This window comes from Peromyscus leucopus, chromosome 6 (assembly GCF_004664715.2).
Source record: "Peromyscus leucopus breed LL Stock chromosome 6, UCI_PerLeu_2.1, whole genome shotgun sequence".
Taxonomy (NCBI): Eukaryota; Metazoa; Chordata; class Mammalia; order Rodentia; family Cricetidae; genus Peromyscus; species Peromyscus leucopus.
In genome coordinates, this window is record NC_051068.1 from 66,177,327 (window position 1) to 66,194,683 (window position 17,357).

The 17,357-nt window shown below is 51.6% G+C and overlaps 1 protein-coding gene and 1 long non-coding RNA gene across 2 annotated transcripts; one reads left to right on the forward strand and one right to left on the reverse strand.

The window, feature by feature from the left end:
- Window positions 1-5,038: 5,038 nt before the first annotated feature.
- Hdgf (heparin binding growth factor) lies at window positions 5,039-14,003 on the forward strand. The gene is made up of 6 exons (XM_028857620.2): window positions 5,039-5,360; window positions 11,001-11,077; window positions 11,217-11,355; window positions 11,955-12,134; window positions 12,374-12,603; window positions 12,800-14,003. Exons 1-6 carry the CDS (start codon window positions 5,274-5,276, stop codon window positions 12,804-12,806), a joined length of 720 nt encoding a protein of 239 aa, XP_028713453.1. The 5' UTR covers window positions 5,039-5,273; the 3' UTR covers window positions 12,807-14,003.
- LOC119088184 lies at window positions 13,320-17,350 on the reverse strand. The gene is made up of 3 exons (XR_005091781.1): window positions 17,269-17,350; window positions 16,351-16,426; window positions 13,320-14,041 (listed from the first exon to the last, which is right to left on the reverse strand). It is a non-coding gene; the product is annotated as an uncharacterized LOC119088184 (long non-coding RNA).
- Between the last annotated feature and the right edge of the window lie 7 nt (window positions 17,351-17,357).

Consider the following 17,357-nt stretch of genomic DNA (forward strand, 5'->3'; position numbering starts at 1 on the left):
AAGGTCTTACACTGTATAGCTCTGGCTGGCCTGGAACTTGCTCTGTAAACCAGAATAGCATTAAATGTACAGAAATCCACTTGCCTTTGCTGCTCCAGTGCTGGGATTAAAGGTATGACCATCATGCCTGGTTTGGGCCAAGAATGAAGTCATCACCTAATCCAAGGATCCCTTGAAATTATTGGTGCTGACTATGGTGATATCATTTATTTTATTTATTTTTTTGTTTTTGTTTTTTGAGACAAGGTTTCTCTGTGTAGTTGAAGCCTATCCTGGAACTCACTCTGTAGTCCATGCTGGCCTCGAACTCACAGATCTGCCTCCCTGTGCCTCCCCCAAGTGCTGAGATTAAAGGCATGTGCCACCACCACCTGGCCTCATATTTCTTTATTAGTTATTTAAAAAAAATTTTATTGTTGTTTGTTTTTGTTGTTATTTGTTTTTTGTTGTTGTTTTATTTTTCAAGACAGGGTTTCTCTCTGTAGCCATGGATGTCCTGGAACTCACAAAGATCCTCCTGCCTCTGCCTCCCAAGTGCTGGGATTAAAGACATATACCACCACTTCCTGGCTAAGATTTTTTTTAAAAATGTGTACACGTGTTTTGTTTGTGCACCACATATATGTAGTGCTCCAGGAGTCTAGAAGAGGGCTTCAGATTTCCTGGAACTAGAGTTACAGATGGTCATGAGCTGCCATGTGGGTGTTGGGAACTGAATTCAGGTCCTCTGAAAGAGCCAACAATGCTCTTAACCACTGAAACATCTCTCCAGCCCTTTGTTAGACTTTTATAGGGTTCTTCTTCTTCTTCTTCTTCTTCTTCTTCTTCTTCTTCTTCTTCTTCTTCTTCTTCTTCTTCTTCTTCTTCTTCTCCTCCTCCTCCTCCTCCTCCTCCTCCTCCTCCTCCTCCTCCTCCTCCTCCTCCTCCTCCTCCCCTCCTCCTCCTCCTCTTCTTTTCTGTTTTTCAAGACAGGGTTTCTCTGTGTAGTTTTGGTGCCTGTCCTGGATCTCACTCTGTAGACCAGGCTGGCCTCGAACTCACAAAGGTCTGCCTGGCTCTGTCTCCTGAGTGCTGGGATTAAACGCATGCGTCACCACCGCCTGGCGGGTCTATCTTCTGAGAGACACAAAATACCTTAGACTCTTCCTGAGAACTCACTGAGAAGTTCAGCTTCTTCCATTGAAGCAGATGTTGATGCATTAGTTTCCCAAAGCTCAAACATCTCCCTGGTCTATATTGCCATCTTTTTCTGATACCTTTTTTGTTTTGCTTTTGGGGTTTTATTTATTTTATTCATTTATTTTTATTTGAGTGCGTTTTGCACATATTTTATTTTGCCTGCAAGTACATTTTTGTGAGGGTGTCAGGTCCCCTGGAACCTGAGTCACAGACAGTTGTGAACCACCATGTGGGTGCTGGCAATTGAACCCGGGTCCTCCGGAAGAGCAGCCAGTGCTCTTAACCACCGAGCCATCTCTCCAGCCCCGTTTTTAGGATTTATTTTTTATTTATGTGGTTGTGTACGTGTGTGTGCACATGTACGTGCCGCACGCGCCTGCAGAAGTCAGAAGATTGCACAGGTCCTGGGAACTGAACTCTTCGGCAAGAGCAAAACCAGTTTTTGATCGCTGACCCGTTTTTTCCAGCCCCTTTTGTTTCTTCAAGTCAGGGTCTCATGCCTCTCAGGCTGGCCTCAAAAGTCTTTATGGATGGCCTGGAACTTCTGATCCTCTGACCTCTACCATGGGTATTCTATACCATTCCAGGTTTAGGAGGTTCGGGGGATCAAACCCAGGACCTCAGGTATGCTATGCACACACTCTACCATGCCCAGCCCTCTTTTACTTTTATACTAAAGAATTAAAAAAAAAAAAAAAAAACAAAAACCAGGGTTGGGGATTTAGCTCAGTGGTAGAGTACTTGCCTGGCAAGCGCAAGGCCCTGGGTTCGGTCCTCAGCTCTGGGGGAAAAAAAAGACAAAAAAAACCCAAGAAATAACGGAAGTTTTATTACTTAGATATGTTCATTTTCCTTATTAGTGACCATAAACTTTGGACATGCTGTCACTTTAAGGAGGCTGGAAACAGGATCTCTACAGTTAGAATTAGTATGTGAGGACTTTTTTCTAACCTGTGATGGTCCTTGTCACAGGTTTGTTTATTTATAGATGAGGTCTTAACTGAAGGCCGGAGAAACCAAAAGGCTGGATACCTTGTCTCAGGTCCTCACTGCTTCAATGGTGGCAGAATGCAGGTGCGGCTGTGTATTATTAGAGCTTGTTAGAAATGTGCACACATCCCAAACCTGACAAGTTCAAATCTGCTCTTTAAGAAAATTCCCAGTCTCAAAGAACAACAGAAAGCCTGAATCCCCAAGGGTTCAGGCTTCTGCTCATGTTGTAACCGAGCCTGAGGTTCACGGCTTGCGGTAGGTTGGGCAGCTGGAGGGGTTGATCTAAGAACTTGGATATTAAATTGCAGCCAAAGCAGGGAAGGTTACTGCAACAAAGGGACATTGCTTGTGGCCTGCTGTCTCCGCCAGGGAGAGGCCAAAGGGCTGACGCCATGACAATTTTTTCTTTGTTTTCATGTGTGGTGCTGAGGATCATGCCCAAGACTTCTTTCTCGATCTACCACTGAACTCTATCTAGTCTCAACCCCACCAAGGATTTAGAAGTTTTATTGACACCTTTCAACAAAGTGGAGAAAAGGGCAGGACCCTGAGTTTTAACTCAGTTGGAATGTGCATGATTTGAAAAGTTTAAAAACATGTAGAACTTCATACTAGTAGGACATGAAGGAAACTGTGGAATATTATTTATTTTATTTATTTACTTGTGTGTGTACATTTGTCTGTGTGAGGGTGTCAGATCCCCTGCAAGAGGATTACAGACAGCAGCGAGCTGCCATGTGGGTGCTGGGAATTGAACCCAGGTCCTCTGGAAGAGCAGCCAGTGCTCTTAACCACTGCGTCACCTCTCCAGTCCCCGTGGAATATTACCTACCTGTGTAAAGGTGGGTTACTTTTGTTTATGCTGCATTTGTTTAACAATGTAGAGATGTGTTGCTTTTTCCCCTTGCCTGCTTGGGCTAATAAAAAGCTGAACAGCCAATAGCTAGGCAGAGAATAAATAGGAAGAGAAATCTAGGCTACAGGAGAAAGAGGAGAAAGAAGAACAGGCCCAGGGCAAGAAGTCAGGCAGCTATCAACCAGCCAGACAAAGAGACGGCAAGAAAGTAAGAAAAGGTAAAAAGCCCTGATGCAAAAGGTAGATAAAGAGAAACGGGTTAATTTAAGTTAAAAGAGCTAGCCAGAAATGTGCCTAAGCGAGGCCGAGCATTCAAAAATAGTAATAAGTCTCTGTGTTGTGATTTGGGAGCTGGTTGGTGGCCCAAAAGATAAAGCCTGGTACAGAAACCTGTTGACACTGGACTCACTCATGAAATTTTTTTTTTTTTCCAACTCAGGGTTTCTCTGTGTAATTTTGGTGCCTGTCCTGGAACTCACTCTGTAGCCCAGGCTGGCCTTGGACTCACAGAGATCCACCTGCCTCTGCCTCCTGAGTGTTGGGATTAAAGGTGTGCACCACCATTGCCAGGCTCATGAACCTTCTTTAAGAATTTGTGATTAGGGCAAGATAGATGGCTAAGAAAGCTTGCTGCCCTTCCAGGACATACAAGTTCAGTTCCCAGCACCCTTGTTAATGGGATCACAATAGCCTGCAACTCCAGCTCCAGGAGATCCGAAGCCCTCTTCTGCACACGTGGCGTACATTCACAAACACAAATAAAAACTTAAAATCTCTTTAAAATGGACAGTAGGATATATATCTTTAATTCCAGCACTCAGGAAGCAGAGGAAAGCTGATCTCTGTGAGTCCAGGCAAACCAGGGCTACATAGTAAGACCGTCTCAGAAAAACCAAAACCAAACAACAAAGAAGCCATTCCACAAATAGAAATGTAATTACAAGAAAAATCTTGTTTGGGTTGAGATCTGAGAACACATTTTGGGCCCATCGTTCCCATCACAATCTAAGAAGACAACCCAGGCCAAGCAGTGGTGGCTCAGGCCTTTAGGCATGCGGGTCTGAGTTCAAGGCCAGCCTAGTCTACAGAGTGAGTTCCAGGACGGCCAGGGTTACATGGAGAAACCCTGCCTCGAGCGTTCCTCCCCCCAGCTCCCCTCCCAAAAGAATATAATCCAGGACAGTATCCCAGAATTTGACAAAGTCATATTCATTCTCAAAGACACAGCTTTGGCAAAGCCCTCTCAGATTACCAGAATTATACATTTCCAAACTGAATTTAGTGGTATTTAGGTCCCCTTTAGGACCTCCTCATTTTGGTGAGTTTAACTGGTGAAGTCCAGATCTTTGACTAGGCAGCCGCATTGATTATTAGCATTTACTGCACCCCGAAAATGGCCACAATATCTTGCACACCATGGGACTGCCAAATTTCAAACCTCTCCTCTACTGCGTAGGCTGACCTAGCAGGATTCGAACTCTTACACACCCCGCCAACAGAAGCACGTGGAAGCCCAGGATGGACCCTACACTGCTGAGAGGTACCCACGCCTCTCGTCTTGGCCGTCTAGAAGCCAAGGGCGCTGAGCAGATACGTGGGTTGGGACACGGCACTGGGTCGGGGGCGGGGGGACGGACGACGACACTGCGCAACTAGGGCTACAGTAGGCCCCGCCCGGCCCCGGCTGGAAGCACCCCGCGGAGCCAGGGGAGGGGCACGTGCAGCCTGTCCAGCAGGCGCCCGCTCCTCGCCGCCTGGCACTCACCACCCACCCACCCGCACACAAAGCCCGCTTGGCGAGCTCGGCGCTCGGCTCCTCCGGCCTGTGCCGCTGCGCTCCGCCCGCGGCTTCCAGGTTGGGCGCCCGGCCCGGGCAGGAAGCAGGCGTCGAGCGGCTGAGCGCATCGAACCGCCGCGGGCGGGAGCGCAAGGGGAGGAGTGGGCCGCGGGGTGGTGGGGGGGGTGGAGGAAGCGGCCTCGCGCCGAGGAGGGAGCAATTGAATTTCAAACACAAACAACCGCACGAGCGCGCCCCGGAGCCGAGCGTTGCCCACCGCGCCCGCCCCGTCCGAAGCGGCGAGCGGGCGCAGACGCCGTGGCGGCTCCGGAGCTCGCGCCGGGGGCCACCCTCGAGGCGGGGGCCGCGCGAGGGCCGGAGCGCAGCGGCGCCACAACCGCCGCACGCGCAAACTTGGGCTCGCGCTTCCCGGCTCGGCGCGGAGCCCGGGGCGCCCGCGGCCCCGCCATGTCGCGATCCAACCGGCAGAAGGAGTACAAATGCGGGGACCTGGTGTTCGCGAAGATGAAGGGATACCCACACTGGCCGGCCCGGGTGAGCAGTGGGGGCCATCGCGGGCCCTGGTGCGGTTGCATAACGCTCGGGAGAGCACGGGCGCCGGGCGCCGAGCGCCGAGCGGGCGCAGCGGCAAGGGGCATCGGGCCTGCTCGCCTGGTCGGCGCCCACCGCCGCTTACATAACGGAGGCGGCGGGGGCCGGCACCCGGCGGGCGGCGCCGCGTGCTCAGGCGGCCCGCAACCCTCCTACCGGCCGAGGCTTTGGGCGCATGGTCGGGGAGCGGCCCGGTGATGGGTCGCTGCTTCGGCCGCGACTCCCAACCCCTTCCGGGAGCCCCGTTGGAGCACCGAGTCTCCGTTGATAGTTGCCTCCAGTTCAGGTCCCTCTGGCTGGACAAACGGTTGTGAAGGGTCTCAGTCCACAGAGGGTTAAGTGGGGGGGCGGGGAGAGTAGAGCTGGCGTCTAGCAAACTTTCCTGGAGTATTTTGTAGGAAGTCTGGAGTCGGGAGGGTCGTGGAGGGAGTGGGGGAGACTTCAGATGGTCTGCCTGGCTGGGGTAACTCTCTACCACAACCCGTTCGCCCTCAGCCCTACGCGAACATCCCTCCATATGCCACCAGCTCATATTTGGAACTGTAGGCAGGCAGCAGGGCCCCCCGTGTGCTTGGGACATGCAGTACAGATCACCTTAGTGAGGCGGGGGATTGTTGCGAGACGGAGTGGCCTCGGCATCCCACCCGTGAGCGTCTCCGGCCCAGAGGGCCGGTGTCAGCCATGTGGTGGTTGTAACCCGCCAACAGAAGGGCCTTCCCATTGCAGCACCTGGCCAGGTGGGAGGGTGGGGCCGAAAGCCTGATGTGTTTATCATCTTTCCTCCAAGGAAAAGGTTAAGTGCGTGTGTGGGTGCTTCTGGCAACTTTTCAAAGTGAGTGTAGAGGGGCCCTTGGTACTGGGTGAGGGCATGACTCAGCCCCTTAGGGTGTGGGACTTGTGTAAAGTGAAATCTAGGGCAGAAAGACCTGAAGGAGGGGTCCCCGAGCAGGATTGCCTTAAGGCTTTGGCTTTTCCAGTATGGCTGACTGTTCATCTGGCTCAGTACTACTCTGAGCCTGGGAAGTTCCTCCATGCTCTCTTGGTTACTATTCAGGGTTTCGGGCCAAATGGATCATTGAGAAAACCCAAGTAGCCCTCCATACTCTCTCCCCCTCCCAAGGAGTGTGTCCAATCCCACTTGCCCCAGCTCCTTGCTCTCTGAAGCTTTCAATTGGGTCAAGTGAGGCCTGGCCTCTGGCTTGGGAGTGGAGTACAGAGAGAAGCCAGACTCTCCAGAGCCTTAGAAGGGCCTCAAGGGCCTGACTGAAGCTAGGCAGTGTGTGTGTCATGTGAACGCTCATGTACTTTACCCTGCACCCTCGGATCCACTGGGTTCTTGGCCCAGATGCCGAGGCATTAATGGTCAGGGCAAGCATTGAACCCAGGTCTCCACTGCTTCTCCTTGCTGGGGAGGAGACAAAGTTCAGTGGTAAGCCATGTCCGAAGAAGGAGAAATTGTTACGAAACGGGGATTTTGGGATCTTCTGGTATCTTTTTCCCTGAGACCTATTGCCCCATGAGAGAGCCCCTCTGATTTCTGGTGGCCTGTGGATAGAAGACACCTTGGAGCAGGGCATCCATTTCTTTTCATTATGAACTTCCAGGACAGAAGGGGAGCACAGAGAGTCATTTTCTTTCTCTATTGAGGCCTGGATCTTTGAGATACAGTTGTGACTCAGAGATATGCACCCCAACACTTGGCCTGGCTTGGCCTATCACCTCTCCAAGACATTCCCCTTGGCTCCCAAAGGACAAAACTGAGTCTTTGTCTTCCCCACCCCCGACTCCTTAGAACCTGTCTTAGCTCTTCCTGAGTTGGAGTCTAAAGCCTGAGGGCTGCCTGCTCCAGGGGGTGACCAGAATCTTCTGTCACGATGCAGGCCACCACGTGCACCTTGCTTCCTCAGTTGCTGCTTCTGAGGACTTCTGGGTGACTGAGAAAAGACTGAAAGAGCCCAGAGTTTGAGATTGAAGACATAGGGGCCACATGGTAGCAGGGCGGCCTGGCTGGAAGAATGCGTTATGACCCCATCTTCCCTTCTTCCTGCCTAACTTCCTGAGGATCTGCAGGCACTTAACCAGGAACCACCCTAGCCCTGATCCCCCACCCTCACCCTGGGTGCCGTTCTCTGCTCTCCCAGTCCTGGAGAAGCTCCTGAGTAGCCTAGAGTCTCCCTCCGTTTCTCCTGTCTCTTCCCTTTTCTGCCTTTGGGCTTGCCACACTTCCCAGCCCAATTGTCTGAGATGCCTGCTGTCCTGGACATTCTGGTTCCCCTAGGTCAAGTCAGCCAGGCCCTGGGTGTGGTGGTCAGCTGGTGTGTTCTTAGTTAGCTATGCTCAGCCTTCCTAAATGCCCGAGGGTCTTGGACCTGCCTGTGCTCTGAGTGCCGTGGGCATGGTGTTCTGTTCTCCCTGTTCCTCTGAACCCTGCAAATGGCTTCACAGGCCTCTGACCTGGACTGAGTGGGATTTCTGATGCTTGGGGCCTGTCTGATGGAGGCGGGCAAATGCAGAGGAGTGGGCCGGAACGGTTAAGAAGTTTCAGAATCCTTCCAGTTGGCTGGAGGAGGAAGTATGGTAGGGTCCTCAGCGTGTCTGGCCCCACCCTGACTGAAGTGTGGTAGGGTCCTCAGCCTGTCTGGCCCCACCCTGACTGGCTTGCCTTTGACTCACTGACTTTAGTCACAGTGTGGATATAAAGTCACCACCTGGGAGACAGATTCGGGACAGACTCAATAGCCTCCCTCACTGTGGAAGAACCGCCCTTCACATCCAAGTTCCAGAAAAGAGTTCCTTTGTAGCTGTGGGGGTGGGGGTGGGGGTGCCGCCACTGAGGTGATTTCTCCTCTCTTGTGGGGGAGGAGGCTGGACATGCTGTTGAGCAGAAAGCACTCCATCCCCCAGCCCTACCTGTTACACCTACATAAAATGGTTAGGGTTAAGGCTGGGGACTGAGCTCTTAAGGAGGAGGCCCATGTGTTCTCATTCCTCCACACCCAGCCTTTATGTAGCTGGGAGTTGGCTGGACTGGTGGAGTTGGTATGTCTCATTCCGTCCAGTCTTGTTTCTGGGACTGGGCAGCTAGAGGCTTCCTGGGTCCCCTGCCCCACGATTTAGATTCTGCCTCTTGTTTGCTCTCCTTGGGAAGCTGGGGTGTCCAGTTTCAGTCCGTTCTTGGGGAGAGCCTCGGGCCTCCTAACCCTTCCTCCACCCTCTTTCTTTAGAGTCTCCTCTTCCCTTTCATTAACCGTGAGTTACCAGACTGGAAGCACAGTAATGCCCTGGCTTGGGTGTGGGCACTTCTCCAGCACTAAAGCTTGGAAACACCCTCCCACACCCCTCGGCTCCCTTCCGGGCATAGGTGTCAGGCCTTTGAGAGAGCCTTTGCTACCGTCATCCTTTGCTAGTCTCCTGGGATCTCTTAAGCCCTGGAGGGGCGCTCTCTCTCTCTCTCTCTCTCTCTCTCTCTCTCTCTCTCTCTCTCTCTTTCTCTCTCTTTTTTTTGGTTGTTGTTGTTAACCCCTCTGAGAAGAGGGGACTGATATCCAGAGACAGGTATCCTGTCCAGCTCCTCCCCTGTCCCCACCCCTTAGAGCATGCGCCCCGCCCTGCCTCTCCCCCCACCCCCAGTCCTAGTTTGGTTTCACATACAGCCTAAAACCTGCGTGCCAGATTACAGGGCCTGGGGGGTGGGGTGCGTGTTTAGTATCCCCTCCTCCCCAATCCTGGATGGAAGGCCTGGGGGGAGGGGTGGTCACATTCCTGGTTGCTGAGTGGCCTCGGGGGGGAGGGGTTGAGTTGTCATAGTGATGGGGATCACGGTTGTGGGGGAACTGCATGCCTTTCCACCAGGTTCCCACACCCCAGCATCTCCTGATTGTTGGGCTGGGCCTAGTTTGAGTTGTGCCTTCCTAGGGGGAGGGGCTGGGCCGAAGTCCCCAGAGGCCACGGGGCAAGGGGGAGGGGCCTAGCGGCCTAAAGACTTCCAAGTCTGGGGCAAGACGCTCTTCCGAGTCATGCCCACTCAGCTCTTTCTAGTCACTCAGCCTCCCTGTCTCCCTAGTGCTCCCACTTGCACCCTCTTCTCTAATCACTGCCCTGTCCTGTCTCTTGGATTTGGGTCTGCACCCCAGTCAACATGGCCACCTGGCCTCTGGGAGGAGGGCGGGCATCTGGGGTTGTTGCAAGGATTGCTGGGAGTTGTAGTCCCCTGTCCCAACAGCTTGGCTTGGCCTGGGCTTCCAAGACTTAATCTGAGACTGGCCAACGGTCCTCGCTTGATTTCAAACTTGACCTTAGACCTCAGCAGTTACTGCCTTTACTGCAGAATGCAACCAGGATCATAGGGCAAGGGATCTCCTCAAGAAATTAGGCCAAGGTTGAAAAGATGTCTTGCTGATTAAGAGCACTGGCTGCTCTTCCATAAGGACCCGGCCTTCTATTCCCATCTACACGGCAGCTCACAAAAACCAGTGCTTCAGTCTCAGGGGATCTGACACCCTTTTCTGGCGTCCTTAGGCATTCATGAGGTACACAGAAATAACATTTGGGGAAAACATACACAAAGACACACACACACACACACACACACACACACACACACGTATATAATTTGGTTTTTTTGAGACAGGGTTTCTCTGTCTTGGAACTCGCTTTGTAGACCAGGTTGGCCTCAAACTCACAGAGTTCCCCCTGCCTCCATCTCCCAGGTGCTGGCATTAAAGGCGTGTGCCACCACTGCTGGGCAATAAATGATTTTTTAAAAGAAAACTAGAGCTGGATGGTGGTTGCACAGATTTTTAATTCCAGCATTCTGGAGGCAGAGGCAGGTGGATCTCTGTTAGTTCGAGGCCAACCTGATCTACAGAGCTAGTTCCAGGACAGCCGTGGCTACACAAAGAAACTGTCTCAAAAACAAAACAAAACCAAAAAAAAGGAAGGTATTTGGGCTTGAATTCTGGTCCTTACTCTAATGTGCCATGTTTTTCTTGGGAAGGGCATTCTTTTCTGCACTCAGTCTCCCCATCTGTGAAAAAGGTTTGACTTATTTTATTAGCTTTCAAAGTTTTCAGACTTATTTTAGCTGGCTTTCAAGGCCAGCTTGGTCTACAGAGTCAGTTATGTAACGGCCCTGGAGGAAGGGGGGGATTCTGACTTTGTCATTGAGAAGAGGTGGGCTGTGATCATGAGAAAGCATTGGGAGAGCTGAGATGCTTTGACTGACATTTCGTAATTGGAGGTGGGTATGCTGGCATGTTAGGAGTCGAGGTAGGAGGATCTGGAGTTGGAGGCCAGCCTGGGCTACACAGCCAGGCACTGTGTCAAAATATAAGAAGTGACAGTATCGGGCTTGGGCCAGGATTGGACACTGGAGAAGATGTTCTCTGGTGAAGGGGAGTGAAGCAGTCCTGGCTTAGGCTTTCCAGTCTAATTTCATTTGGACAAGTTATACTACTAAGAATGTATTGCAAATTGGGTAATCTCTGGAGTCCGGTTGTGCCCGGCTTCATACAAATGTCACCTTGCCCCGGAATGAAGGCCTTGGGACTCCAGTTCACATTTTCTCTCCCTTCCTTGCCCTAGATTGATGAGATGCCTGAAGCTGCCGTGAAATCAACAGCCAACAAATACCAAGTCTTTTTCTTTGGGACCCACGAGACGTGAGTGAGGGGCCAGTGGGGGCAGGTGGAACACTGTGGGAACTTCATTTTGGGAAAGGGGGGTGATAGTTGTCCGTGTCTGGCGTTTAGCTTGGGAACAGCTTGGGGCTTGAGAGCACAGTCTCCTATCTCTCACCAGGGCATTCCTGGGCCCCAAAGACCTCTTCCCTTACGAGGAATCCAAGGAGAAGTTTGGCAAGCCCAACAAGAGGAAAGGGTTCAGCGAGGGGCTGTGGGAGATCGAGAACAACCCTACCGTCAAGGCCTCTGGCTACCAGGTGAGCAGCGAGTTGCCCTCCACGCCCTGGAAAGCAGGTGTGTTGTGGGCTCCAGGAGCCTTGCCCACAGGCAACGCCTAGTCTTGAGAATCTCAGGGCCTTTGGGGTGGTGGAGCCGGGACATCTTGCCAGGGGGACCTGGGGGGTGCGGGGTGACTGGGAGTTAGGGGCCACTGTCAGTGGCTTTGAGGGCAAGAATAGGATGGAGGCGGTAAGTAGGGTAAGCCTTTGTTGGGCCCATCATTAGGAAGAGGACATAGCCTTCCAAGAGGAGGTTCTCGTGAGCCGGGCAGGACAAGGCGGGAGGGCGGGGGGAGCGGGGGTCGTGGGGAACGGGTCCCAGATCCCTTTGGGAGAAGTTGACCCGAGGTTTTGCCTCCTGCTCCAGCCCTCCCCCCTCCTGCACAGAGCCCTGCCTGCCCGGCCTGTGGGTTAACCCCAGGGCTAATCCAACAGAGGTGGGTCTCAAAACACTTGTGAGACTGGGCACCTGGGTGGGGGTGGGGGAGAGGTGGGCAAAAGAAGGAGTGAGTGTCTAAGGGGGTGGTTGGGGGGGACTAGTCTCTGGTGCCACTCAGCCTCTGATGTCTCTGCCGCAGTCCTCCCAGAAAAAGAGTTGTGTGGAAGAGCCCGAGGCGGAAGTCCCGGAGGGTGACGGTGATAAGAAAGGCAATGCAGAGGGTAGCAGTGACGAGGAGGGGAAACTGGTCATCGATGAGCCGACCAAGGAGAAGAATGAGAAGGGGATGCTGAAGCGGAGGGCAGGGGACATGCTCGAGGTAACTGCCAGCAGGACGTGCCCTGCGGCACTCTGTGGCTCTGTCTTGGGGCCCCGAGTCTGAGGTATAAATCCAGCCCGCAGTTTCTGGGAATCCAGCTGAGAATGGGACACAGGCCTTCTGGGTAGCAGAGGGTAGCAGGACAGCATCACCCTGGGAAGAGGCATGTAGGCACAGGGAGGTTAGCTGTTGACCTCCTGTTTCTAGCCTCAGTTGATGTCCTCTGATAATCTGCCCAGGACTCCCCTAAACGTCCCAAGGAGTCAGGAGACCATGAAGAGGAGGATAAGGAGATGGCTACCTTGGAGGGTGAGAGGCCCCTACCAGTAGAGATGGAGAAGAACAGCACCCCCTCTGAGCCAGACTCTGGCCGGGGACCTCCTCCAGAGGAAGAGGAGGAGGAAGAGGAGGAGGAGGAGGCTGCTGCCAAGGAAGAGGCCGAAGCCCAGGGCGTCAGAGATGATGAGAGGTGAGTGAGCTGCCTTGACAGTGGGCTGGGAGGGCTCAGCCGCTGATGGAGAGGAGGAGGAGGATGCAGAGAAGGGCCTGCAGTAGTCAGCCTTTCTGGAGGCTGGGTGGGCTCTCCCTGAAGACCTGCACTGGCTGGGGTAAGGCCAGGCCAAGGCCACACCATTAACCCTTCTCCCTCCAACCCTCCCCTGCAGCCTGTAGCCACCAATGTTTCAAGAGGAGCCCCTGCCCCGTTCCTGCTGCTGTCTGGGTGCTACTGGGGAAACTGGCCATGGCCTGCAAACTGGGAACACTTTTCCCACCCACCCCACTCTCCTCCTTCACTCACTTTCTCGTTTTTTTAAGCCCACCTTTGGAGATTGGCTTGGCCCTCCCCTCCAGGTCCCTGTACCCTAGGACCTGAGTCTGGGCCCTGGGCCCTGGGATGAGATGGGGCCATTCTATCTCCTTAGACTTGTCTCCTCGGGGTTGTGTCAGGGCCTGGGCTGCTATTTCCACCTCTTGACACCTCTGCCCTCCTGCAGGCATTCTAGACCTTTGGGCTGGGTTGGGGCAGGAGTGGGCTGATGGACTATGAACTTGAGTGTGGGTTCCTGGGGGGCGTCTCCTGAGGTCCTGTCTCATGCTCCCACACCTATTTTCCCATCTGCCTAAATTCAAGCAAAGGGGACACTGTGGGAGAGAGGCTCCCGTCCGTAAATCCTTGGTGATTTTGAGAGCATTTTTCCCCCTGACCCCAGGGTTCAAGGAATTGTAGTTTAACATCAAGACTTTGGAGTTTCCAAGTTGTTAGGGCCAAGGTCCTGGAGAGAGCTGATAATCTGAAGGGTTGACTCATCATTTGCATTGAGTAAATGTCTCTCTTTAGATCTCAGGTCAGAGGATGGGTAACGTGGGAGACCCTGCTGCCTTCTTCCCGCTTCCCATAATGCTCAAGGCCAGCCTCTAGTCAGATAGATCACCCAGACATAAAGGAAAGGACACATTTTTTAGGAAATGTTTTTAATAAAAGAAAATTACAAAAAAGGAAAAAAAAAAACCAAAACCAACCAAACTGTTAATCCCCACCCTTTGTGTGCCCCCCACTACTGACCCGGTTCTGAGGTGCACTGGGAGGGTCCCCTTGTGTTGGAGTTGATGGCTCCTTGGAGCTGGGGCTTGCTGTTCTTCCAGAGTTGGTCCTCTGGTGGTGTCACACGTCCAGTTTGTAGCCCACTGAATACAGGGAAAAGTGCTCTCCCAGCCTCTTCGGGGCTTTCTGATGCCCCTCCTTCTCTCGTCTTTACTCCTATCCCTCCCTTGGGCTCTGAAGAAAAATTGCTGACTGTAGCTTTGGAAGTGTAGCTCTGAGAACCATAGACAATTTGAGTTCTAGGAAAATAAAGCCGTTGATTACTATCCTGGATTCCGTCTGATTCTTTGGAGTGTCTGGATAACTGAAGAGGGAAAGGAAATAAGTGACCTCTTCCTCCTCCTCAGGTTAAAGGAGGGACCTCATCTCCATTCCCACACAAGGCTACAGAAACCACACCATCCAGTCTACCCTTGCAAGCATCTGGGAGGGTCTAAAACATTTTCATTAATTTTTTTAGGTATATTTTATGAGTGTTTTGCCCACATTTATATGTGTGTACCACCTGCAAGCCTGGTACCTGAGGGTCTCTGGAACTAGAGTTAAGGGTGGTTGTAAGTCACTATGTGGGTCCTGGCAACCAAACCCAAGTCCTCGGCAAGAACAAGAACAGCAGCTGCTTGTTGAGCCTTTTCTTCAGCAACTGGTCTAACACATTTTGAGCCAGGTGTGGTAGCACAAACCTGTATTCTCATCAGTGAGAAGGCAGGAGGATCCCACGTTCAGTGCCAGCCTGGGCTTTATGAAAAAGGCTGCCTGACGGCCCGCGGCCCCGCTAGCCATTACACACAGAAAAAAGCTGGCCCAAGAAATAGGTTTTAGGGCTGGAGAGATGGCCAGAGGTTAAGAGCACCGACTGCTCTTCCAGAGGTCCTGAGTTCAATTCCCAGCAACCACATGGTGGCTCACAACTGTCTGCAATGAGATCTGATGCCCTCTTCTGGTGTGCAGGCATGCACGCAGGTAGAACACTGTATACATAATAAATAAATCTTTAAAAAAAAAAAACAACAAAACCCAAAAGCACAGTATATGGTAATTGGAGAGCTGGTTTAGCAGTTACAGAGCACTTGTTCTTGCAGAGGGCCTGGGTTCAGTTGCCAGCACCTACACTGGCCCAGAACCATCCATACCTTCAGCTGCAAGAGATCCTATACCCTTTGCTGACCTCCCTGGGTACCAGGCACACGTGGTACATATACATGGGGGCAAAATATTCATAAAGTACATCTAAGTTTTTATTACATTTTACTTTGTGTGCCTCTGTGAAGATCAAAGGACAATTTTCAGTAATCAGTTTTTCTTTCCATCATGTGGGACCCAGGATTCAGCCCAGATCATCAGGCAGGTAGGTGCCTCTACCCACTGAGCTATCTGACCAACCCAATAAAGTCACCTGCAGGTGTGCAGCAAGCTCTAGACCAGCCTGTGGTATGATGATACACGAGAGCACATATATCAGATGCTTGAGGACCTAGGTTCAATACCTTCCCAGTACTTCAAAAAAGAGAAAGATGGAGTGTGAGGACGTTCCCCAAATGGTCATGGAAGGTGTGTGTGACTTTTGTCTGAGACAGAGTCTCATGTAACACAGGATACATACTAACTATACAGCTGAGGATGACCTTACACTGATCTCCCAAGTGTTGAGATTTCAGGTCTGCATAGCCATCCCTGGTTTTTGCTTTTGATATAGGCTCTCCCTATTGGTCTCAAACTCATGGTCCTTTTGCCTTAGTCTCTAAATTTAGTGCTGGGAAGAACTGAGTGTTTGGTGTGGTTCTAGAAATATCTTGGACCTTCAAGAGCAAGTCAAAGTTTAGGGGGGAGTGAACCATTTAATGCTAGTTAGGTTGCTAGCCACATGTCAGCTTGTTTTAGCCAAGGCATGGTGGTACAGAGCACTGGAGCACATGTGATCTCTGAGCTCAAGGCCAGCCTACATGTACTACATGTCAGTATGTATTTAGTCCCAGGACAGCCAGAGCTACATAGGAAGACTCTGTCTCAATAAATAATAAGACAAGGCAAGAATTATGACTTTTTTAAAAAAATTATTTTATGTGTATGAGTGCTCCATTGACTTTATGCCAGAAGAGGGTATCAGATCTCAGTAGAGATGGTTGTGAGCCACCATGTGGTTGCTGGGAATTCAACTCTGGACCCTGGAAAGGGCAGCCAGTGCTCTTAACCGATGAGCCTGTTCTCTAGCCCATGACTTGATTTCAGAGTTCACTTGAAGGTCTACAGATGGCTTGGCAGATGCAGAGGATCCTGGTTCGGTTCCCAGCACTCACATCAGGCAGCTCACAACCACCTGGAATTCCAGTTCCAGGGTTTCCAATACCTTCATCTTCTGGCCTCTTAGGCCCCTCCAGCACACATTTGGTACACATAAAATTATGAAGGCATTTGGTGGTGGGGAACGCCTGGCGGGCTTCTGAGTTTGAAACCAGCCTAGTCTATAGAGTTCAGAACAGCCAAGGCTACACAGAAACCTCGTCTCAAAAAATAAATTAAAATGAAGGCACACACGCATAAAAAACAATAAATATTTAGAAGAAAGAATAACTGGGGAGTGGGAGTGGAGATGTAGCTGATAAGAATACTTACTGAACATGCAATAAGCCCTAGGAGTGGATTCGGTCTGGAGTACCATATACACCAGGCTTGATGCTAACTCCAGCAGCTGGGAAGAGAGGGCAGAAACTAGCAAGTTTGAAGTGAGCCGGGGCTACATAGACACTATCTCAGCAAACAACAGTTGAGAAGACAAGACTCCAACTCCATCTTGCTGAGAGGCTGGTTTAGGGACAGACAGGCCAGGCCAGCCTGCCTTTATAAGCCTCGGACATAGAATGATCAAACAGTAGGGGTGCCTTCTCAGAGATGAGGTGTGAGGTTAATGACACACATCTGATGCTGATGGCCTCGGGAATCCTTTCCTAGTTATACACATCCTAAGAACAAAGGCCATTTCTTCAGGCTCCTCTAGTCACTGATTAGTTCACTAACAAGGTTCCTGACATTACAAACTGGACAGATTAGGGGATAGCCCATCCAAAGCTGGGCTATCCCCCTATCAATCACCATCAGACTCACAGTAATGAAAAACATACTTGATCTGATCAGGGCAGGCAGGTGAGTGGTCAAAGAGCCAGCTGATCAGGACATCTGGTCTCAGTGCTAGGCTTTGCTAGGGATGCCTGCCAGTCCACTCACTGATGGTGGGAGGGCAGGTAGGTGGGAGGTGGACACGGTGGGAGGGTGGTAACCTCCCAGTATTCTCTACTAGAGTGATTCGCTCATCTAGTATCCGAAGGGCCCACGATTATCCTTTCCTCTACAAAGGTGGGGCAGTTTTTTAATCTGCCCTGGTCCCTCAAGCAGAGAAGAGCCAGGACATAATGGCTGTAATCCCACCTAGAAATGGATCCCTTTGCTTTTACTAAGAACCCCTAACCACCTAGAAAATGGAGCCATGTTCTTTGTGAACTACAACTCCCAGTGGCCACCACGCAGAGCACTTACAGGAAAGTACCCAGCGAATCCGCCTATCTTTCGCCTTCAGCTCCCGACATGCTTCTCACCCTCGAGATTTCCTACTTTTGGCCAAATTT

Excerpts from the sequence above, each read along its gene's own strand:
- Hdgf (XM_028857620.2), top strand. The coding sequence starts at position 5,274 with ATGTCGCGATCCAACCGGCAGAAGGAGTACAAATGCGGGGACCTGGTG. Across the intron at positions 11,078-11,216 it reads TTCTTTGGGACCCACGAGAC|GGCATTCCTGGGCCCCAAAG; the intron begins GTGAGTGAGGGG and ends ATCTCTCACCAG. Across the intron at positions 11,356-11,954 it reads TCAAGGCCTCTGGCTACCAG|TCCTCCCAGAAAAAGAGTTG; the intron begins GTGAGCAGCGAG and ends TCTCTGCCGCAG.